This window comes from Arachis duranensis, chromosome 3 (assembly GCF_000817695.3).
Source record: "Arachis duranensis cultivar V14167 chromosome 3, aradu.V14167.gnm2.J7QH, whole genome shotgun sequence".
Lineage (NCBI taxonomy): Eukaryota > Viridiplantae > Streptophyta > Magnoliopsida > Fabales > Fabaceae > Arachis > Arachis duranensis.
Window position 1 is genome coordinate 3666477 of NC_029774.3, and position 26108 is coordinate 3692584.

The following is a 26108-nucleotide window of genomic DNA, read 5'->3' on the forward strand; positions in this document are numbered from 1 at the left end:
TTTTTTTAATAGTAATAAGTTATTATGTATAATTTAATTTTTTTTTAAAAATTATTTATTATTTTGTCTAGTATAAATAAAAGTTCAGTCTAATTTAAATATTAATAATTTTTAATATCTACAAAGTAAGTAACAATATTAAAGAAATCTGAAAAAGATATTATTACTAATATTTTTTAATTAAATAAAAATTTTCAAATCTCATAAAGTGAATTCTTTTTCTTCTTGTGACCGTCTTTTTTTATTCATTTGGTATTAATTTTCTCTGTTTCAACTGCTACAATTAAGAGATCTTTTTCAACTATGAATATCGTGAAAAATAACTTAGAAATAAAATAAAAGATGAATTTCTTGCCAATTGTCTTTTAGTTATATTGAAAAGAAAATTACTGAAAAATTTGACACAAATTCTATTATTGGTGAATTTTATAATACAAAGATTCGACCACTTCGTTAATAAAAAAGTATACACATATTTTTTTACTTTAAAATATATTCTCTGTCGGTATATTTTTGTAATACCTCTTATATTATATAATTGTTTACATAATTTTTAATATTATATGTGTTTTTGGCCCCCCATAATATCATTTCTGGATCCGTCCCTGACGTGGCCAAATCATGGAGTGACATATGTCACTAACAGACCACATCATTAAACTATGTCATCACGTCGTTAATAAAAAATAGGTCAGAGACTAATGTAATGCATTTTTTTCAATCTCAGTGACATAATTGGTGCAATTAGAATCTCAGGGACAATTTTAATGTACGACCCCAATCTCAGAGACCATTTTAAAGTTTAACTCTATCCTAACTCTTTTCGGCCTCTGAACCACTGACAAAAATCTAAAATATTTGTCTTGACTTCTAACGTTATTGATCTGTAAAATTTCAGCCAGCCTTTCTATAACTTTTATAGGAGTGTTATTGTTGAAAAATATATAAAATTTGTCTAGATTTATCATTTAACTACTAATTTCACGGTAATTTTGTAGTATGTTCAACATGTTGAAGCATTTTGTCTCCTTACTTTATAAAATAAAATTGAGTCCTTTGTAAAAAATAAGTGACTTACCTTCAAACGTCTATGGTTCAATTTCATTCGAGTAATCTCTTGTATTTTTTTAGTGTAAAAAAATTATAGATGACTAATCATATATTATTATATTAATAAAAATAATTAATTTTCATAATCATTAGTTAAAAAGGCATATAAATGTATGAATTTAATTAATTAGATAATTATACAAAAAAGTTTATATTAAAATTAACTCACATATATGTAAAAAGATAACAAAATAAAATATAAAATTATTAAGTTTTTGCAAAGATCAAAATTGACAATAATAATAATAATAATAATAATAATAATAATAATAATAATAATAATTAATTGCAATTTTATATAAATAAATATTTTATTTGATTACCCACTAATTTAAAAACTTAGCTATACAAGGATATACATAAAATATATAATAATTAAAGAAAATATCTGACAAAAATGAATAAAATAAGAGAAAGAAGACAAGAATGTAAACTTCTTCTTGTTGGGTATCCGTTTTCCAAGATTACAACCTTACCACAAAGACAAGACTTACTTAGCTCAAAGGTTGATTTTTTGTTTTTTGAAATCGATTATAAAATGAAAGAAAATAAATGAGAAATGAGTTCTTGATTATTCTTTTTTTTAAGATGCCTATATTCTAGAGATTCATAAGTTTCTATTAAGGTATATAAATTGTCTTAAGTTTTTAATAGTTAAAAGCCTATGAATGATTCATTTTATAATTCGAATTTATATGTTTTCATAAAAAAAAGGGTTAAAAACCTATTGTTTGTTTTTATATTTAATTATATAATATCATATTAATATTATACATAATTATATTAAAAAGAATGACTTAATTAAATAATAATATAAATATGATGCTAAAGTAACATATTAAAATTAAACTCATGATATTTGTATGTTGAATTAGACATGCTATGGCAATTACTAAAAAAAATAACAATAAAAATGATTTTTAAGACTTTTTTGGACTGTATCTTTAGATATAGATTAAAGAAATAGAGGCAAAAAGTGTTTAGAATTATGATGCATGGACACTAATACGAATACAGAATATGTGAATTTAAAATTTTTATAAGACATGGGGACATAGTCTATATATAAAACATAAAGTATTTTTGAGATAAATTAAAATGATATTTTAGTATTTTGTTGATATTATATTAAGAATAAGTTTAGATTTGCTGACACATAATAGTATTTAAGTGTGTTCAAGCGTATTTGAAGAAAAACTTTTTAATTTTTTATTAAGACACGATTGGATACATAAGATACGCATGTCAAACAAGTGTCCATGTGTGTCGTGTCCAATACAGAGACACGACAAATTAAGAAAATGTATGTGCTTCATAGGCTTAGAATGAGAAACAGGGAGATAAATACATAAAAAAGTCTCAAAAATAGAAAAAAAAATTGTCACTCCAAAATAGGATAAAAAATTCAATCAAAAGAAAGAAATTTGTGTTAACTTTTCTTTTTGTGTTATTCTCATAAAAATGACCAATTTTTTAATTTCAACTCTTTTCCTTTTTGTTTAAGAAAAGAAAAATTTATTTAATTTTTTATTCAAATTGATAATTTAGATGTTATATTTTTAAATTTGTGAATTTTGATTTTAATCTGATGATCTCTTTCTATCACTAAAAATTTAAAAATTTGTCATTTTTATGAGAACAAAATAAAAAAAAAGTTAACAAAAATTTCTTTCTCTTGATTAAAATTTGTGTCCTAACTTTTGGAGTGACAAAAAAAAAGATTTATTTTTTTAGACTTTTTTATACGTATTTATCTTTACTTCTCATTCTAAATATTTGTTGTCTCTATTTTTTTTGACACAGTTTAGCAAGAATCTTAAGAATCATTTTAATTTTTTTTTCTGTTAATTGCTATAGCATGTCTAAGTAACCATACAAATATCATGATCTTAATTTTATTATGTTATTTTAGTATCATATTTTTATTATTATTTAATTTAATCACTCTTTAAATAAATTATGTATATTGATATTATATAATTAAATATAAAAACAAATAATAGGTTTTTAACTATTTTTTATAAAAACATATAAATTTGAATTAAAATGAATCATTCATAAGTTTTTAACTATTGAAAACTTAAGACAACTTATATACTTTAATAGAAAAACTTATGAATCTCACATTTTTAATAATTAGAAATTTATAAATAATTAAATTTTGTTAGAACATAGGTATCTTCCAAAAAAAAAATCAAGAACTCATTTCTCCTCTATTTTCTTTCTCTCATTTTATAATAGATTATGAACTTTATGTTAAACTAACTTTATGTTTATAACATGAACTTTGTGTTTATAATATGAATTCATGTTAATATGATGAACTTTATGTTTATAACATGAATTTTTATGTTAACATAGAATTCATATTATAAACATAAATTTGTATATAAAGGCCAAATAATTCAGGACAATTCTATTTAATTTGATTCTTAAATTATAGTTGGTTATTTTAATTAAAATGAATTTATTTTTAATTATAATATTATACACTTATATTATCTTAAAATATGGGATAAAAATAAATTTTTTATCTTTAATATTAATTAGTTATTTTTTTAATTAATAAATAATTAATCAATTTTTTTAATCCAATTTTATCATATTAACCATGGTTTTAACTTTCACGCCACCTCCCAATGCCAGTCTCATTACCATCGTCATTTGCTTAACACTTATCATAAACCTCTACAATTTATCGCAGGTTATAACTAAATCGGTACAAATTATAGCTGTTTATGCTATATATGTGTTCGGAAATATCCCGCAACGAGGTATGGACATGAAATTTTGGAAATCGCTATAAAATAATTGCACTCGTATGCAACGAAAATTCAATCGTTGGAACTTGTATATTATATCATCAAATAATTTAATAATATAAATTACCCTAAAAAAAAAAAAGAAGAAAAAGGGAACTACAACTTCGAATAGTTCTAGCTGTAGCCAGAGACTGAAGTTTGAGGCTGTCAAGAGTTCACGATGACAAAGACTCTCTATATTTAGTAACTCTTACGTCGTAGGCTTACCTTAGCTTAACTCGGCTTACACTAGCTTTTTGTCTCTCTTTTGGTTTCTCTTCCTTTATATAGAAGCAATCTTTGTTACACAGTTTTCTCAATCCTCAGTCTCATTCCTTTTATGTCTCCTTACAACATACTAAAATAGATAGACAGAGAGATAGTGTGTTGTTTATTCAATCTTTCTTACACAGTTTTTTCAATCTTCAGTCTTATTCCCTTTATGTCTCCTTACAACATACTAAAATAGATAGACAGAGAGGTAGATTGTTGTTTATTCACAATTTTCTGGTGTGTTTTGGGAATTTTTAAGTAGTTTTTTTCGTATGTTTTAGGTTTTTCTTTTGGCCCTCTTTGTGTGGTTGGTGAATTCTGGATTTTGATTGTAAAGTTTGAAACTTTTCTGAGTTTAAATGTGGGACTTTACTTGATACCTCACATCAAGTGTAATTCAGCAACTGCCTGCATTTGGTTCTTTATGTTCTGTACTAGTTTTGGTACATTTGTCATGGTCATTTGGAACTTGCGGCCAAATATTCAGGTTTTTCTCATTTTTACCATTTTTACCATTTTTAAAATAGAAGTTTGAAAGGTTAGAAACTAAATTAAAATTTAACCCAACCAAAATAGCAGTTTACCATTTTTTCTATCTGTCTAGAGAATATTTGTAGTTTAAGTTTTGATTTAATTTCCTACTCTTTACTGATGACTTGGCAGAAGTGTTAACTTTTCAGGCTTGTCGGACGCTGGTAATCTGGGAAGGAATTTCAAGTGGAAACTTGCCAACAAAAGAACTCTAACACAGGCTGAATTTTGATTTAATCATGGAAGATCAGTTTTTCTCTGAGGGAGAGGGAATTGGGTATTGGACACCTCCTGGCGCTCAATTCGATGGACCAAGCATGATAGACAACGGAATAAAAAATCTTGTATCAGAGGAGATGCTTGACAACCTCCCTGATCTCATGAACTTCGATAACCTTGCTGGTTGGGGTAATATTCCATCTGTGACTGATCATAATTTAGATAATGAAATTTCATCACTTGCCTCTATGCAGTATTCTCCACCTGATGCATTCAGTTTAGTGGAACAGGACAATGATCCATACTTTATGACAAAAGATTGTGGAAATTATAATGCTACTGAAACCTCCTTGGGTTTCGATGAGAAGGCTGTGTTACAGCAATTGGAGACCCAACTTGGGTTGTCAGAAGATGCAAATGATATGAATAACATAAATGGATCACTTCGAGAATTGAGTGCTGCTGACATGGGAAATTGCTTGGTGCCTAGACCATTTGCTTGGTCGCTTGATGAGAGAATGCTGAGGGCTATGGACTTGTTTAAGGAATCAGTTGGTGATGGAATATTGACACAAGTTTGGGCACCAATGAAGCATGGTAATGACTTCATCTTAAGCACAAGCGAGCAACCCTATTTGCTAGATCACATGCTAGCTGGATACCGAGACGTGTCGAGGCAATTTACCTTTTCTGCTGAAGATAAACCAGGGTCTTTTCCAGGGCTTCCCGGACGTGTGTTTAACTCCCAAATTCCTGAATGGACCTCCAATGTTGGGTACTACAATAAAAGTGAGTACCTGAGGGTGGAGCATGCAATTAATCACGAGGTTCGTGGATCAATTGCGGTTCCCATAATTGATACGCTCGCTGAACCACCTTGTTGTGCTATACTAGAACTTGTCACTACAAAGGAAAAGACTGATTTTGACAGAGAACTAGAAATTGTTAGCAGTGCACTCCAGGTTGGTTTCTCTTTTACTCCCATTTGCTTGTTTCGCTTAATATTATATAATGTTTGGGAAACATGTTAAATGTGTTTTTTGTTTGATGTTTCATATTCTTTTCACATTGTCATTAGTGACTTGGATGTTTTACTCCAAGGTTGTCATGTAGAAATTTCTGCCCTGGCTAACAAAGTATCTTATGCATTCAATATGATGTTGTAACCATAGTTGAGGAGCAGTTAGGCAAGTAGAAAAAATTCTCTGCATATGAAATTAGTTCTACTTTGCCGTAAGTGAAACTATAGAACTCATATGCAGTAATCTTTTGAATGCTATACTCATACATGCACATCTATTTATAGTGGGAATTCTTTTGATTTGTTTTTGCAGCTTGTTAATTTAAGGACTACTACGCCTCCACGACTTATGTCCCAGGTACTGTAAATAGAAGGGGGCAAAAACAAAGTTGAACTTTCAGAATGATGTGTTTTCATCTGGATTTAAAAACTTCTTACTCAGATTGATTATTTTCTCTGCAGTGTCTATCAAATAACAAAAGAGCAGCTTTAGCAGAGATAATTGATGTGTTACGAGCTGTGTGTCATGCGCATCGTTTGCCACTGGCATTGACATGGATCCCCTGTTATTATAGTGAGGGAATAGGAGATGAAGCTTCAAGGATACGGATTAAAGATGGGGGTAGAATTCCTGGTGAAAAAACTGTACTATGCATTGAAGAATCAGCTTGCTATATAAATGATATTGTGGTAGGAGGATTTGTTCATGCATGTGTTGAACATTATCTCGAGGAAGGGCAAGGTGCAGCTGGGAAAGCTCTTCAATCAAATCGTCCATTCTTCTGTCCCGATGTGAAGGCCTATAATATTAGTGAATATCCCCTTGTTCACCATGCGCGAAAATATAAGTTGAATGCTGCCGTTGCAGTCAGGCTAAGGAGTATTCATACCAATGATGATGATTACATAATAGAATTCTTTCTACCTGTCAATATGAATGGAAGTGAAGAACAGCAACTTTTATTAGACAATCTATCAGATACTGTGCAGAGAATGTGTCAGAGTTTGAGGATAGTTTCGGATGCTGAATTACACGGGATAGAAGGTTCACAAGTGCAGTTTTCAAAGGAAGAAGGCTCTCATATGGCGCCGGATGGTGACCATGATTTGGTCCAGCCTATGTCCATGACAAACAATGAAACTGAAGCTGCTCATAACCAGGTATATCTTAACAGTTGCTTCATTTGAGAAATCATTTATTATAATTTATGATTCAACTTTGTAGGCAATGGATGGATCAAGAAAGCAGACTGAGAAAAAGAAAAGTTCAGTGGAGAAGAATTTTAGCTCGAGTGTTCTCCAGCAATATTTCTCCGGTAGTCTTAAAGATGCGGCTAAAAGCCTTGGTGGTAAGACTACTACAGCTTTGTCCCTGCAGATTTCTTTTAACTTATTCAATCAGCATATATTTTGGGTTAGATGATAGATTCTGGTTCTAAAAATATATAGATGATAAATATTTGTGAAAAAACACCAAGATGATTATTATTGACAAGTGATTCTCCTTGAACAGTTTGCCCAACAACCCTGAAAAGGATATGCAGGCAACACGGAATTTCAAGATGGCCATCGCGCAAGATCAATAAAGTTAATCGTTCGTTAAAGAAAATACAAACCGTGCTTGACTCAGTCAAGGGTGTGGAAGGAGGACTGGAGTTTGATCCTTACAAGGGGGGATTTATGCCAGGAGGATCAAGCAACCAAGAAATTAATGCACATAAAAGTTCTCTCTTCGGGAAGAAATGTTCTGTAAAATATCCTGATCCTGCATCTGGTAGCAAAGGTGAGAATTTAGCTTCTGCATTCAGACATGCTTATATCTAATTCCAAGGGTGAGTTGAAGAAAAACAAAGCTTTTTTCTGTTGGTGTAGATTCAAAACCAATAGCCATGGATGATGGTGGATTACGGCAGGAACCCTTTCCGGTTTCTATTTTGGAAAGTTCTTGGTGTGATATAGCATATCACAGTCCAAACACCCTGGTTGCCGATGAGATGGCTGACAAGCTCGGCGAGCATCACAATCCCACTACTTCAAGCATGTCAGACTCGTCGAATGGCTCTGGCTCAATTTTGCGTGGCTCTCGGAAATTTGAGAAGCGGAAACATTTGAAAGCCAAATCACCTTGTGTTGATAATGGATCAAAACTTGTTGTCAAAGCTGCCTACGGAGAAGATAGGATCCGTTTCAAGTTTGATCCTGCAGCTGGCTATCCGTTTCAAGTTTGACCCTGCAGCTGGTTGTCTCCAGCTCTATGAAGAAGTTGCAACAAGATTCAAATTACAAATCGGATCTTTCCAGCTGAAGTATCTCGACGATGACGAGGAATGGGTGATGATCGTAACTAACTCAGATTTGAGAGAATGCATAGAAATATTTGATGATCTTGGCACCCGTGCTGTGAAATTTCTTGTTAGCGAGACATGCCTAGTGGTTTGAGTAGCCGTGACAGTAACAGTTGAGGAATACAATGAACCACAATAAATCTTTGATCCAAATCACTCCAATGACACATCCAAAATACTCCATAGAAATATCTTCATCTGACTTGTGTGGCTAAAAAACAATATTAGTGAAATATTGTTGACAGACAAATTCTATGTGGCAATTGAATTCTTCTATCAACATATTTCATTAGCATTGTTTTTTATGCACACAGTTAGATGAAGACGTTTCTATAAAATTTTGTGGATGTGACATTGAAATTATTTGGATCAAAGATTTTTTGTAATTTAATTTTCATAGAGGAAAGAACCTTAAGGCATGATTATGCTTCTTCAAAGTATCTATTTTCAGAAGGTAGGATAATAGTCACAAGTAAGCACTAGAATGTTAAATACATAGTTTTATACATGACAGATGCAGTTTATAGATCTATGTATAGAATTATGTATTTAACATTCTAATACTTACTTGTGACTATTATCCTACCTTTGAAAATAGACACTTTGAAGAAGCATGATTATGTTTTAAGGTTCTTTTCTCTGTGAAGATTAAATAGCTTATAGAGTTATATAGTTAAATAGTTATAGTCAACAGTGAGATAAATAGCTCTAGGTTGCTTTTATCCCAGTTTTTGTATAAAATCATCAATAATTTGGGATAGATATTGTAAATAAATTTTCATATAATTTTGTTGTTTTTATTCTCATATGATAATCTAATTAATAATAGAAATTAATACCGTTTTCAGGATATTGCTTGGGAAATTGTGTGTTGGCTAAAGTCAAAGAAAAAATGCTTATTATTTAATTTTTTAATAACATAATAATATTATATTAATAAAATATTATTAAATTTTAAGTGATCTCAATACATCTTGCCTGCATATACCATATACTATACATATATATCTCTGATTTGAATTGGTCTTAATTGATCCCTTATTACTTCTCCTAAGATACCTATTACTGAGAGATATGGATGATAGAATTTAAAATTCAAAAATTTATTATTTTTGGATCACCAATTTAATATTCCATTCAAAATACTTTTTCTTATAAAATAAATAGATTCTAAAATAAATATTTATATGAATTATAAATAAAAATTTTTATTTAAAATCCAACAAATTCAAAGTATTCCAACGTTTATATTTTTTTTATACAAAAAAACTTTTTAAATTTTTCGTAGAAATTGATTGCACTGACAAATCTTTTCTATTCCAAAGAGTTTTTGGGATTTTTTTTTAATCTTGAGGTGCATTTATTTGGAACTGCCACGCATCTAATACTGTGATAGTGATTGTGCTGATGAATAAGCTTTCAATGCTGTCCAAAAACCTTTCCTTTTGTAAAGAATTTTTTGGATTTTTTATTTCAAGATGCGTTTTCTCTAGAACTGACATGCATCTAATATAGAGATAGTGATTGTGCTGTCCAAAAACATTTTCTTTTACAAAGAGCTTTCTAGATTTTTTGGATTTTTTTATTTCAAAATGCGTTTCTTTGGAACTGCCATGCATCTAATATAGTGATAGTGATTGTGCTGTTCAAAAATATTTCCTTTTACAAAGAGCTTTTTGGATTTTTTGGATTTTTTTATTTCAAGATGTGTTTCTTTAGAACTGCCATGCATCTAATATAGTGATAATGATTGGTTATCCAAAAACCTTTACTTTTACAAAGAGTTTTTTGTTTTTTTTGTTTTATTTCGAGATGCATTTTCTTTATAGCTGCTATGCATCTAATATAGTGATAGTGATTGTACTGTCCAAAAACCTTTCCTTTTTCAAAGAGCTTTTTGGATTTTTTGTATTTTTTATTTCGAGATGCGTTTCTTTGGAACTGCCATGCATCTAATATTGTGATAGTGATTGCGTTGTCCAAATACTTTTCCTTTTACAAAGAGTTTTTTGGATTTCTTTTATTTTGAGATGCGTTTTCTTTGTAATTGCTATGCATCTAATATAGTGATAGTGATTGTGCTGTCCAACAACCTTTCATTTTACAAAGTGCTTTTTGGATTTTTTGGATTTTTTTATTTTGAGATGCCATACATCTAATATAGTGATAGTGATTATGCTGTCCAAAAACTTTTCCTTTTACAAAGAATTTTTTGGATTTTTTATATGCATTTTGTGTGTTTCTTTGGAACTGTCATGTATCTAATATAGTTTATTTTTTTTAGATCTCGATATGCGTTTCTTTAGAATTATCATGCATCTAATACAGTGATAGTGATTGCGCTGATGAATAAGCTTTCAATACTGTCCAAAAATCTTTTCTTTTTTACAAAAAATTTTTTTGGATTTTTTTTATTTCGAGATGCATTTCTTTGGAACTGTCATGCATCTAATATAGTGATCGGATTGCGCTGTCCAAAAACATTTTCTTTTACAAAGGGTTTTTTAGATTTTTTGGATTTTTATATTTTGATAGACGTTTTTTTAGAATTGCCATGTATCTAATACAGTGATAGTGTTTGCGCTGTCCAAGAACCTTTCCTTTTACAAATAATTTTTTGAATTTTTGTATATGCGTTTCGTGCGTTTCTTTGATTATAAGTAAAAATTTTTATTTAAAGATTTTATTAAAATTAAATAAAAATAAATTTAAAAAATCTGTTTCTTTGGAATTTTTTTATCTCGAGGTACATTTCTTTGGAACTACTATACATCTAATATAGTGACAGTAATTGCGTTGATGATTAAACTTTGAATACTTATCCAAAAATCTTTCTTTTTTTCAATAATTATTTTAGATTTTTTTTATATCTCGAGGTGCGTTTCTTTAGAACTGTCATACATTTAATATAGTTTATTTATTTTTGGATCTCCTTGACAAAGAAAAATTTTATCATTAGACTAATTCGTATTTTTAAATTATATTTGATATGTAATATATCAATTTTTTATGTTTTAATTTTATATAACTTACTCTATGCTTTTAATGTTAATAGGATTTTTTAAATATTATTTTTTATATTATCTTATTTTTTAATTTTATATAAGTTTCTATATCCTTTTAATGTTAATAAATTCTTTTTAATAGGTATAAATTGAGTTAAATTCTAATTTATTCTCACATTTTATATTTACTTTTTGTTATATATATCACTATATAAATCAACATTCATTTTATATAATTTTTTTATCCCTCCTCACATAATCTCATATCTCTTTTTTTTTCCTACCATTTTTGCTAAATATATGTAGTAAGTGACTATGTAATTGTATTTATTAGGAAGAAAATGATAGTGACTCAACTAACCATGAAAAAGAAGATTTGATTTAAATTACTTTTTAATCTTTTTTATTTTAATTGAATTACTTTTAACTATTTTATTTTTACTTCTCATGTGCCTTATTATTATAGTTTAGAATTTTTTTTTCATTTTCTTTCTCACTCTCATGACATTTATTTTTTTTAGATTACTCTATAATTTCATATTCTCTTCTTCTCTACTTTTATATAGGATACTATATGTCTTCAATATTAATATTATTTCTCTTTATTAGCTATAAACATAATTCATCATCTTTTATACTTATTCTTTCTTATAGTTATTATATAGTGTTACAATTTAGGATTCTTCTTCATTTTTCTTTTCACTCTTATGTCATTTATTTTTTTTAGGTTACTCTATTTTTTATAGTCTCTTACTATTTATTTTTATATAAGATACAATATGATTTTAGTGTTAATATTATTTCTCTTTAATAGGTATAAATTGAATAATAAAACATAATTCATCATCTTCTTTCATACTTACTCCTTTTTATATTTTTTATATAAATCAACAATTACTTAACATCTCTTCTTTTTCTTCTCATTTACATAATATTATGTCACTTATTTTTTTTCTGTTTTTATTAATATTTTGCACAAATATTTAAAGAATTCAGTTGATAACCACAATTATTTTTTTTTAGTTTGATAAACATATGTATGAAGTAATAAATTCTTAAAATACTATATATATCCGATTTGAATTGGTTTCAATTGATCCCTTATTATTTCTTCTATGATACGTATTAGTCAAACATAGGAATGACATTATTTGAAATTTAAAAATTTATTATTTTTGGATCACCAATTTAGTATTTTATTCAAAATATTTTTTTTTATAAAATAAATAGATTCCAAAATAGATATTTATATGAGTTATAAGTAAAAAATTTTATTTAATACAATTATTTTTATTTAAAAATTCTATTAAAATTAAATAAAAATAATTCTAAATTCTCTTTCTTTGATTTTATTAAAAAATATAACTATTTGAAACTATTTTAGTTAATATTATATACAAATTCTATATTCTATTAGATAATAGAATCCAACTAATTTAGAGTATTTCAACGTTTGTATTTTTTATACAAAAAAAACTTTTTAAATTTTTTGTAGAAATTGATTGCGTTGATGAATAAACTTTCAATGCTGTACAAAAACCTTTCCTATTCCAAAGAGTTTTTTAGATTATTTTAATCTCGAAGTGCGTTTCTTTAGAACTATGATGTATCTAATATAGTGATAGTGATTGCGGTAATGAATAAGTTTTCAATGTTGTCCAAAAATCTTTCCTTTTACAAAGAGTTTTTTGAATTTTTTTATCTCGAGGTGCGTTTTTTTGGCACTGTCATGCATCTAATATAGTGATAGTGATTGCGCCGTAGAAAAACCTTTCCTTGGTGCGTTTCTTTAGAACTGTCACGCATTTAATATAGTGATAGTGATTGCGTTGTCCAAAAACATTTCCTTTTACAAAGAGTTTTTTAAAACTGTTATGCATCTAATATAGTGATAATGATAGTGATTGCACTATCCAAGGATTTTTTTTATCTCGAGCTGCCACGCATCTAATATAGTTTATTTTTTTTGGATATCGAGGTGCGGTCCATGCATCTAATATATTTTTTTTATCTCAAGGTGCAATTTTTTAGAACACCCATGCAACAAATAATTTTTTATTAGGTTTAAGGGTTAGAATTTTCTTTTTAGTTCATGCATCTAATATAGTTCTTTTTGGATATCGAGGTGCGATTTTCTAGAACCGCCATGCAACAAATAGTTTTTAATTAGGTTTAAGAAAGAGTCAGAATTTTCTTTTGAGTAATGGAAAGGGCAAATAGTGGGAATAGAACTCGCATCTTCTCCTTGGCAAAGATAAATTTTATTATTGGACTATATTTACATATTTGAATTGTATTTGATACGTAATATATCAGTTTTATTTGTGTTTTAATTTTATATAAATTACTCTATGCTTTTAATATTAATAGGATTTTTTAAATATTACTTTTCATATTTTTTTATTCTTTAATTTTATATAAATTATTATATTCTTTCAATGTTAATAAATTCTTTTTAATAGGTATAAATTGAGTTAAATTTTAATTTATTTTCACATTTTATATTTATTTTTTGTTATATTACTATATAAATCAACATTCACTTTATATAATTTTTTTATTCATTCTTACATAATTTCATATCTCTTTTTTTTCTTACCACTTTTGTTAAATATATATAGTAAGTGACTCTGTAATTGTATTTATTAGGAAGAAAGTGAAGAAAAAATGACAATAACTCAACTAACCATGATAAAAAAAGATTTGACTTAAATTACTTTTTAATCTTTTTGTTTCTAATTGAACTACTTTTAACTATTTTATTTCTACTTCTCATGTGCCTTATTATTATATTTTAGGATTTTTTTTATTTTTCTTCTCACTTTCATGACATTTATTTTTTTTAGATTACCCTATAATTTTATATTCTCCTATTTTTTTATTTTTATATAGGTTACTCTATATTTTTTATAGTCTCTTACTAGTTATTTTTATATAAGATACTGTATGATTTTAATATTAATATTATTTTTTTAATAGGTATAAATTAAGTAATAAAATATAATTCATCCTTTTTTTTATACTTACTCCTTCTTATATTTTTTATATAAATCAACATTTATTTGACACATTTTCTTTATCTTTTTATATAAATCAACATTTATTTGACACCTTTTCTTTATCTTCTCTTTCACATAATATCATATCATTTATTTTTTTTCTTCTGTTCTTACTAATATTTTGCACAAATATTTAAAAAATTCAGTTGATAGCTACAATTCTTTTTTTAAATTTGATAAATATATATATGAAGTAATAAATTTTTAAAATACAAGATCTTTACAATTGTTTTTTAATTTTTGGTTTAATTGTATTCACTAGTTATTTCAATCATATATTATATTATTTTTTTTCTTTCAATAAATTTAATTTTTTTAATATCATTTGGTTAATTTAAGGATTACTACGCCTCCACGTCTTATGTCCTAGGTACTGTAAAGAACATGCTTCCCCCAACCGCCCCAACAACAATAAATAGAAGACAAGAGGCATAAACAAAGTTGAACTTTCACAATGATGGGTTTTCATATGGATTTAAAAACTTCTTACTCAGATAATTGATGTATTACGAGCTGTGTGTCATGCGCATAGTTTGCCACTGGCACTGATATCTCGAGGTGCGTGTGATTTTTTAAAACCGCCATGCAACGAACAGGTTTTTATTGGGTTTATTTCCTTTGAGCAAGGGAAAGGGCGGATAGTGGGAATGGAACCCAGTCTTTTCTTTCACAAAGAGAAAAGTTTTATTATTGGACTATATTTATATTTTTGAATTTTATTTGATATATAATATATTAATTTGTTTATATTTTAATTTTATATAGATTATTTTATATTTTTAATGTTGATAAAATTATCATTATGTAAATCAATATTCATTTTATATAATTTTTTTATTCCTTCTCACATAATTTTTTATCTCTTTTTTTCTACCACTTTTGCTAAATATATGTTCCAAATGACTATGTAATTGTATTTATTAGTAAGAAAGTAAAAGAGAAAATGACAATAACTCAACTAACCATAAAAAAAGATTTGACTTAAATTATTTTTTAATTTTTTTATTTCTAATTGAACTATTTTTAACTATTTTATTTCTACTTTTCATGTGCCTTATTATTATAGTTTATGATTTTTTTTTTATTTTTCTTCTCATTTTCATGACATTTATTTTTCTTTAGATTACTCTATAATTTCGTATTTTCCTATTTTCTATTTTATATAGAATACTATATGTCTTCCCTATTAATATTATTTCTCTTCATTAGCTATAAACATAATTCATCCTTTTTTATAATCACTCTTTCTTATGATTATTATATAGTGTTATAATTTAAAATTCTTCTTTATTTTTTTTCTAACTATTATGTCATTTATTTTTTTTGGGTTATTCTATACTCTTTATAGTCTCTTATTATTTATTTTTATATAAAAAATAAGATACTTTATGATTTTAATGTTAATATTATTTTTTTTAATAGATATAAATTGAATAATAAAATATAATTCATCTTCTTCTTTTATACTTACTCCTTCTTATGTTTTCTATATAAATAAACATTTACTTGACACCTCTTCTTTATCTTCTCTTTTCACATAATATCATACCATTTAATAAATTCCTAAAATATTATACTTTATATTTTTTTAGTAATTTTTGGTATAATTGTATTCACCAGTTATTTCATCCATATATTATTTATTTTTCTTTCAATAATTTATATTTTTTAATATCATTTAGTGAATTTACGGACTATGTCCCAGGTACTGTAAAGAACATGCTTCCCCCAACCGCCCCAACAACAATAAATAGAAGACAAAAGGCAAAAACATAGTTGAACTTTCACAATACTGTATTTTCATATGGATTTAAAAACTTCTTACTCAGATTGGTTATTTTCTGTGCGGTGTCTATCAAATAACAAAAGAGCAGCTTTAACAGAGATAATTGATGTGTTACGAGCTGTGTGTCGTGCGCATAGTTTGCCACTGGCATTGACATGGATCCCCTGTTATTATAGTGAGGGGATAGGAGATGAAGCTTCAAGAATACGGACTAAAGAAGGGCGTAAACTTCCCGGTGAAAAAACTGTACTATGCATTGAAGAATCAGCTTGCTATATGAATGATATTGTGGTAGGAGGATTTGTTCGTGCATGTGTTGAACATTATCTCGAGGAAGGGCAAGGTGCAGCTGGGAAAGCTCTTCAATCAAATCGTCCATTCTTCTGTCCCGATGTGAAGGCCTATAATATTAGTGAATATCCCCTTGTTCACCATGCTCGAAAATATAAGTTGAATGCTGCCGTTGCAATCAGGCTAAGGAGTACACATACCAATGATGATGATTACATAATAGAATTCTTTCTACCTCTCAATATGAATCGATGTCAAGAGCAGCAAGTTTTATTAGAGAATCTATCACGTACTATGCAGAGAATGTGTCAGACTTTGAGGAAAGTCTCGGATGCTGAATTATACGGGATCGAAGGTTCGCAAGTGCAGTTTTCAAAGGAAGAAGGCTCTCATATGGCGCCAGATGGTAACCATGATTCGGTCCAACCTATGTCCATGACAAACAATGAAACTGAAGCTGCTCATAACCAGGTATATCTTAACAGTTGCTTCATTTGAGAAATCATTTATTATAATTTATGATTCAACTTTGTAGGCAATGGAGGGATCAAGAAAGCAGATTGAGAAAAAGAGAAGTCCAGTGAAGAAGAATGTTAGCTTGAGTGTTCTCCAGCAATACTTCTCCTGTAGTCTTAAAGATGCGGCTAAAAGCCTTGGTGGTAAGACTACTACAGCTTTGTCCGTGCTTATTTCTTTTAATTTATTCAGTCAGCATATTATTTTGGGTTAGATGATAGATGATAAATATTTGTGAAAAACACCACGATGATTATTATTGACAAGTAATTCTTTTTTAACAGTTTGCCCAACCACCCTGAAAAGGATATGCAGGCAACACGGAATTGCAAGATGGCCATCGCGCAAGATTAACAAAGTTAATCGTTCGTTAAAGAAAATACGAACCGTGCTCGACTCGGTCCAAGGTGTGGAAGGAGGACTGAAGTTTGATCCTTACAAGGGGGGATTTATGTCAGTAGGATCAAGCAACCAAGAAATTAATGCACATAAAAGTTCTCTCTTTCGGAAGAAATGTTCTGTAAAATATCCTGATCCTGCATCTGGTAGCAAAGGTGAGAATTTAGCTTCTGCATTCAGACATGCTTATATCTAATTCCAAGTGTGAGTTGAAGAAAAAACAAAGCTTTTTTCTGTTGATGTAGATTCAAAGCCAATAGCCATGGGTGATGGTGGATTACGGCAGGAACCCTTTCCGGTTTCTATTTTGGAAAGTTTTTGGTGTGATATAGCATATCACAGTCCAAACTCCCTGGTTGCCGATGAGATGGAAACTTATCTGAATGGGGCTGACAAGCTCGGCGAGCATTACAATCCCACTACTTCAAGCATGACAGACTCGTCGAATGGCTCTTGCTCAATTTTGCGCTCCAGCTCATCTGCCTCTGGGAAATTTGAGAATCGGAAACATTTGAAAGCCAAATCACCTTGTGTTGATAGTGGATCAAAAATTATTGTCAAAGCTGCCTACGGAGAAGATTTGATCCGTTTCAAGTTTGATCCTGCAGCTGGTTGTCTCCAGCTCTATGAAGAAGTTGCAGCAAGATTCAAATTACAAATCGGGTCATTCCAACTCAAGTATCTCGACGATGAAGAGGAATGGGTGAGGATGGCAAATGACTCAGATTTGGAAGATTGCATAGAAATGTTGGATGATCTTGACACCCGTGCTGTGAAATTACTTGTTCACGACATGCCTAGTGGTTTGAGCAGCCTTGGCAGTAACGGTTGATGAATTCAATGAACCACAAGAAATTTTTGATCCAAATAACCTCAATGACACATCCAAGATTGTCAACATATTTCATTAGCATTGTCTTTTAGACACACAAGTTAGATGAAAACATTTCTATAGAGTTTCCTGGATGTGGTATTGGAGTTATTTGGATTGAAGATTTTTTGTAATTTAATCTTCTTCAAAGAGAAAAGGACCTTGAAGCATGATCATGCTTCTTCAAAGTGTTTATTTTCCAAACCTAGGATAATAGAGTCATAAGTAAGTACTAGAATGTTAAATACATAGTTGTATGAGTTTTATAATTAGATAGCTTATAAAGTTTTATAGTTAAATAGTTGCGGTCAAGAGTGAGATAAATAGTTCTAGGTTGCTTTTATCTCAGTTTTTGTATAAAATCATCAATAATTTGGAATAGATATTGTAAATAAGTTTTTCTATAATTATGTTGTTTTTATTCTCACAGGATAATCTAATTAATAATAAAAGTTAATACCAGTGCTTAATAACTGTTATCTCTTTTATTTTTGGTGTATTATTTATCCAAAAACTTGCATAACAAAAAAAGGTAACCGATGAAAGCAAGAAAATATAGTAGAGACATTTTTATTAGGTAGGAAAAAAAATCTCTCAGATCATTAAGTTATCTTTTCACAATCTATTTATTTATAAGTAATAAGTAACATATTATAACATATTTATTCTTAACTTCTTAGGATTTTAATATGATGCCACGTCAGTTTTTAGTGATTCTAGATTCATTCTTAATTTTTTAGAATTTTACTGTTCAAAGAGGTCAAATTCACACTATTACTTAATTATTTCATTGTCATTCTCAATATAATAAGAATGGAATCAGATTCTGTAAAATTTTGGAGATCCACATTCTACCGAACTAAACTAAGAGCGCTTATTATTTATTTTTTTAATAATATAATAATATTTATTATTAAATTTTAAGTGACCCCAATACATCTTGACCATATACCATATACTATATATAAATATTGATATATATGTTTCTCCGATTTAAATCGATTTCAATTGATCTTTTATTATTTCTCCTCCGATAAGTATTAGTTCGAGATAGGGATGATATGATTTGAAATTAAAAAATTTATTATTTTTGGATCACCAATTTAGTATTTCATTCAAAATAATTTTTCTCTGTAAAATAAATAGATTCAAAAATAGATATTGATATGAATAATAAATAAAAATTTTTATTTAATAGAATTATTTTTATTTAAAGATTTTATTAATCTTAAATAAAAATAATTCTAAAATTTTATTTCTTTAATTTTATTAAAAATATAACTATTTGAAATTATTTTAGTTAATATTATATACAAATTCTATATTCTATTAGAGAATAGAATCCACCTAATTCAGAGTATTCCAACGTTTATATTTTTTATACAAAAATAACTTTTTGAATTTTTTGTAGAAATTGATTGTATTGATGAATAAGCTTTTAATTCTATCCAAAAATCTTTCCTTTTTCAAAGAGTTTTTTGAATTTTTTTGGATTTCGAGATGCATTTTTTTGGAACTGCCACGCAACTAATATAATTTTTTATTGTCCTACGAAAAGATCTGTCTACAAAATCTTTCCTTTTTCAAAGAGTTTTTTTCGGATCTTGAAATGCGTTTCTTTGGAATTGCCAAAAACCTTTCATTTTTTAAAGAATTTTTTGAATTTTTTTAGATCTCGAGGTGCGTTTCTTTGGAACTAACATGCAACAACAACAAAGCCTTGTCCCACTAAGTGAGGTCAGCTACATGAATCAAACGACGCAATTGTGTTTTGTCATGTATCATGTCTATAGAGAGACCGTTTATATGTAGATCTCGTTTGACCACCTCATAGATGGTCTTCTTAGGTCTTCCTCTGTCTTTCTTTCATTGTCCATCTTCCATCTTATCCACCCTCCTGACTGGATGTTATATCGATCTTCTTCTCACATGTCCAAACCATTTGAGACGCAATTCAACCATCTTTTCTACAATGGGTGTTACTCCAACTCTCTCCCTTATATTTTCGTTCCTTATTTTATCCAATTGCGTATGACCACTCATCCATCTCAACATCTTCATCTCTGTCACACTCAATTTATGTTCGTGCTCCCCTTTAGCCGCCCAACACTCGTACCATAAAGCATAGTCGATCTTATAACGGGGCAATAGAATTTACCTTTAAGTTTTAGAGGTACCTTTTTGTCGCATATAAAACCAGATGCAACTAATATAATTTTTTATTGCCCTACGAAAAGATCTGGGCAAAAACCTTTCCTTTTTCAAAGAGTTTTTCGATTTTTTTTTGAAATCGAGGTGTGTCTCTTTGGAAGAGCCAAAAGTCTTTCCTTCTTCAAAGAGATTTTTTTTTGTATCTTGAGATGCGTTTCTTTGGAATTGTCATGCAACTAATATAGTTTTTTATTGTTCTACGAAAAGATCTGTTAAAAAATCTTTCTATTTTCAAAGAGTTTTTTTTTGGATCTCGATGTGCGTTTCTTTGAAACAACTGGGATGTATTGTGTCGATTCTTTTAAGTCATTTTCTATAATAGGGGAATTATAGTCATTTTTATAAAAAATATTAATTTAAATCGGTTTAAGATTTGGTTTATTGATTTTTTGGTCAAACGAATTTATATCATCTAATTTTGACAAAAATAACACAATTTGATCCATTATATAGGTTGGATATTAATTATTAAAAAAACATCTTTAAAAAAATACGTTTTAAGCGTCTTTATGTAAGTGGCTCCCTATTATTATAGCTTTAAGATTCGTTTTCATTTTTCTTCTCATTTTCATGACATTTATTTTTCTTTTAAGTTATTCTATAATTTTCATATTCTCTTACTTTTTACTCTTATATGTCTTCAATGTTAATATAATTTTTTTATTAGGTATAAACATAATTCATCCTCTTTTAATATACTCATTCACTCTTTCTTATTTATGATTATTATATAGCATTACAATTTAGCATTTTTCTTCATTTTCTTTCTCATTCTTATGTCATTTATTTTTCTTTAGGTTACTTTATACTTTTTATATTCTCTTACTCTTTAATTTTATATAAGATACTAGATGATTTCAATGTTAATGTTATTTCTCTTTAATATGTATAAATAATTTATCATCTTCTTTCTTTTTTTTTTCCCAAAGGCAGTCATTTACTTTTATTCACCAATAAAAGAAAAGGAAGGTATTGTCCCAATTGAAAGACATAACCGTAAAAACATAAGAAAGGGGTTCTCCCAAAAGTTTCACTTCACGCGCAGGTGAGTAAACGAACAGTAAGCCACTAAATGGAAAAGGGGAAGAGAAAAACTAATCTATTCTTGAGGGGCGCAGGGGGCGGACAAGAATTTCTTGGTGGGCTCTAATAACGCTAGTGGCAATCTCTTCCGGAGGGGTAGCACCAGCACCTTGCTCAAACACTCTTCGGTTCCGGTCTTTCCATATATGCCACAATAAAATTGCTACAAGAAGAACCTTGCTACTCCCATTTGGTTGCTTATCCAGGAGGCTTGTTGTTGAACTCCACCAATCGAAGAAGGTGGTTGAGTTAGAGAAAGGTACACATGCTTCCATTTCTATCTTCCTCCATGTTAATTTTGCATTTTGACATAGAAATAGGCAGTGAGTTATTGTTTCGCTCTCTTCTTGACACAGTGGACATGTTGCAGGCGTATTGGGGAATCTCTGATGGATCAGTTGCATGACTGGAATTCTTCCGTGAAGACATTTCCAAAGAAAAATTGTAATCTTCTGGGGTGTGAGCAGGTTCCATAGCTGGGCCCAAATTCCTCTTTGTTGCATATAAGCTGGGCATAGATCAATTGGTTCATGAAAGAACAGGTAAGAAATTCGGTATCCGGATGCAACGTCGTAGCATTTGGAGTTATTAAATAGCCACTGAACTTTGTCTGGTCCTTCTCCTGGGGATATTGTTAGAATTTGTTGTGCTACCTCAGTGGGAAAGACCTCGGAGACAAGCCTTTGGTTCCATTCTTTATTTTCAGAGAAAAGGTCCTTGACTAGTGTCATTTGATTTGATGTTTGGCTGGAATTGATGTCGCAGGAAACTCTATATGGGAAGGTTGAAGGAAGCCAGGGGTCTCTAAAGATCCGAATGGACTCGCCGTCCCCCACTTTCCAGATTGTGCCTTTTTCTGTCACACTCCGTCCGTGGAGAAGACTCTGCCATCTCCAGGAAGGTAATACTCCTCTATCTGCACTTAGTAAATCCCCATACCTGTAATACCTGCCCTTTAAAATTCTGGCTAGGAGAGAGTTAGGATGGGTTATGAGTCTCCAACATTGCTTGCCTAGCAAAGCTAGATTATGTGCTCGCAGGTCTTTCACTCCCAAACCTCCCTCGCTCTTCGGCCTTGTCATCTTATCCCAGCTAATCCAGACCATGCGTCTTTCCTCTCCATGCTGTCCCCACCAAAATTGAGTCAAGATACTATGAATGTCCTTCAGCAACGTATCTGGGAGCCTAAAACAAGATAAGGTATAGATGGGTACTGCTTCCCCTATTGCCCGAATCAAAATCTGACGACCTCCACTTGACAGTAAACTTTTTTTCCAGCCTTGCACCTTCTTGAATACCCTGTCTTTAATGGCACTGAAGATGGATCGTTTTGATCTATTTATTACTGAAGGGAGCCCCAAGTACTTGTCTTGTGCTCCAATATGAGTAATGTTCATCCTTGTTGCCAGGAGTTCCCGAGTAGCATCTGGAGTATTGTTACTAAAGAAAATGGCTGACTTAGATAGATTAATCTTCTGTCCGCTAAAACTTTCATATGACTCCAAAAGCTCTAGGATTCTATCACAACCTTCCTCGGAGGCCTTGCAAAATAAAATTGAGTCATCAGCAAATAACAAGTGACTAACTGTAGGACATCTTCGTGTTACCTGAATACCGTGAATTAAACCGTTTTGCTCTGCCTTGTGTAGCAGGAAGGATAGACCTTCCGCACAAAAAAGAAAAAGATATGGTGATAGAGGATCTCCTTGTCGGATCCCTCTATTTGGTTTGAAAAAATCAAAAGGTTGGCCTTCCACAACAACAGAGTAAGAAACTGTGGTAACTAATCCTCGGATCCAGCTAATCCATCGCATGCCAAATCCCAGTTTTTCCATTATGTACCAAAGAAATTTCCATTCGACCCTATCATACGCTTTACTCATATCAAGCTTAATAGCCATTTCATGATTCAGCCCCCGTTTCCTAGTTTTAAGATAGTGCATGCACTCATGAGCAATTAAGATGTTATCAGAGATCAGCCGTCCCTTCAGAAAAGCACTCTGATTAGGGCCTATTAACTTATTCATACAACTTTGTAATCTATGCACCAACACCTTAGAGATCATTTTGTACATTGTTGTAGATAAGCTAATGGGTCTAACCTGGGACATGTTGCTAGCGTCAGGAACTTTCGGTATTAGGCAAATATTTGTATGATTAAAGCTTTTTAATATTCTCCCGCCTCCAAAGAAACTTTTAACGGCTCGTGTTACATCCTCCTTTACAATGTCCCAATAGAACTGAAAGAATTTTGCTGTCATTCCGTCATCTCCTAGGGCGCTTTGAGGATGAACACTGAAGGCAGCCCTCTTAATTTCCTTGTCTGACACTGGTTTTTGTAGCCTCTGATTCATGAGAGATGTAACCTTAGGCTCAAAGTCAGCAAGAAAAGGCTCCGGATCTGCTTGATTGGTAGATGAAAAAATGCCTGTAAAATATTCCTCAGCCACTCTTGCAATGTCAGCTTGAGAGGATACTACTTCCCCGTTTCCGTTCACTAGTCGCCAGATTTTATTCCCCATTGTACGCATTTTGAACTTCCTATGAAAGAAGGCAGTGTTCCTGTCCCCTTCCTTAAGCCACTTAACCCGGGACTTCTCCTTCCAATACAATTCTTCATTTAGGTATGCCTTTTCAAGCTTCGATTCGACCTCGTGGATCTCAGTTCCACCGCAGATCCCTGCTGCCCTTATTTCCTCCAGTCGGGCCTTAAGTGTCTCAATTTCCTTTTTTGAATTTGACCGGTTACTTTGTTGCCACTGCACAAGCTTGTGGCGGCACAACTTTAATTTTTGAGCGATGATATACATCGGAGAACCTTCAAATGAAGAGGCCCAGGCTTCTCTAACAATATTCCTTATCTCCTCTATACCACACCACGTCTCTTGGAACTTAAATCTTTTTTTTTATTTTTCCATCCGAGGAGTAGTGTCCAGCAATAAAGGGGCATGATCTGAACCATTTTCGGCAAGCCTGAGAACGGTTGGTTGACAAAAGGATTGCAGTAGCTCCGCGTTTACTAATACTCTGTCCAAACGTTCCTGGATCAATTCATTCCCTGCCCTCCTATTACTCCAAGTGTATTGTCTTCCAATCATACCTAGATGCTAGATCCACCAGATCAATGTCACCAATGAAGAGATTGAAGGCTGTCATAGATGATAAAGACGTGTCGCCACCCCCCGCTTTTTTCTCTGGTGTAGTGATTGAATTAAAATCACCCAAGAGAGTTATTCCTCCTTGATTCTGCCCCACTATCCCCGAGATCTCTTAAAATTGTGCTATTCTTACTTGTTCACTGTAGCTAAGATGAACCCTAATTATACTCCATTCCTCATTATTTGCCACATCCTTCACTATAGCTTGCATATAGAAACTGGAATTGCTGGTAACTTTAATATCACACCTTTCTTTCCATGCCATGGCCAGGCCTCCGGCAATACCATCTGGGTTAACAATATGCCAATGACTAAAACCACACGACCTCAACTTCGCTTCCACCTTTCGAGTTTGGTTTTCGGTATCACAAATAAAAACCAACTCGGGGGAGTGGGATTGAGATATCCCTTTGAGGTTATGGATTGTCAGGGGTCTCCCCAAACCCCGACAATTCCATGTAAGAATCCTCATGGTATTTGGGGTGCCATTTGACGGCTGGCACCCTCCACCTTCTCCTTATCTGCATTCCTTTCCTCCAAACATACCTTTTTCTGTTTTGTTTCATTCTCCATATCTGCTGGCCTCCTTTTGTTGCCACTAACATGCAGGAAGTTTTCCCCTCGTTGCCTAGCAATCTGTTTGATCTTCTTCTTTCCTGACTCCTCTTTACTCGTATCATCCTTCTCCAGTTGTACTTCCTTAGAATATGCTGCTGGATTAGCATCATCCAACAGGATCAGAGATCTATTTTCCTCCCTGGACTTCCCTTCTTTCTCAGGTATCTGAGTCGGCGCTACTCTCTTCCACTTGTTCAAAGATTCTGGTGCCCCTTTTTCTGTGTCTCTATTGTCATGCATACTCATTCCAGCAAAATCTTCTATTAGCCATGTGGGAGGTGGTTTCTTCTTTGGTTGTGCAGGACTTAAATGAGAAGTTTTATCCCCTCCTATGTCAGCACCCCCTGTATCCACTCTCTTGCCAACTTGATCAGCTTTAACCCACTCTCCAATGCTGTCCTGTGTGTTCTGATGCGTCGTCAAGTCTGTGATCAGCCTGTTACAGTGTTTTGCCTCATGCCCTAGGTACGCACAATAGGTGCAGACTTTACCCAAGCGCTCATATCTCACACCAATCTCCATTACCTTCTGCTTTGGACCAGCGAGCCGCAGGCTGTCTCTAGCCTTTTTTCCTCCATCAAGTTGGATTTTTGCCTTCACAATTCTGGATTCTTTGCCTCTAACACTAAAGAATCCTACTTCAATAACCTCTCCAATCTTATCACCCAATTTTCTCCCTACCTCCAATGTTTTGTATTCCTCCGGAAGACCCCAGAATTGAGCCCAAACTGGAAAGTACTGGAGTCTTTCTTCCACTACGTTCTCATCCTCATTCCATCTCTGGACGTGCAGCACATAATCTTTAAAGAGC

At 31.0% G+C, this 26108-nt stretch overlaps 1 protein-coding gene across 2 annotated transcripts in view; it reads left to right on the forward strand.

Annotated features, from left to right (window-relative positions):
• LOC107476749 (protein NLP8) overlaps nucleotides 1-18583 on the forward strand; it is a 29645-nt gene extending 11062 nt beyond the window's left edge. The window contains exons 2-8 of one of the 2 annotated variants that reach the window (XM_052258883.1): nucleotides 4865-5896; nucleotides 6269-6313; nucleotides 6418-7000; nucleotides 16797-16912; nucleotides 16977-17100; nucleotides 17242-17511; nucleotides 17602-18583. In XM_052258883.1, the coding sequence (XP_052114843.1) occupies nucleotides 4955-5896; nucleotides 6269-6313; nucleotides 6418-7000; nucleotides 16797-16912; nucleotides 16977-17100; nucleotides 17242-17511; nucleotides 17602-18188 (2667 nt within the window). In that variant the 5' untranslated portion in view covers nucleotides 4865-4954 and the 3' untranslated portion in view covers nucleotides 18189-18583. Of the gene's footprint in view, nucleotides 1-4864; nucleotides 5897-6268; nucleotides 6314-6417; nucleotides 7117-16796; nucleotides 16913-16976; nucleotides 17101-17241; nucleotides 17512-17601 lie in introns of both variants that reach the window. The other variant, XM_021137353.2, reaches the window with a different exon arrangement.
• Nucleotides 18584-26108: the final 7525 nt, after the last annotated feature.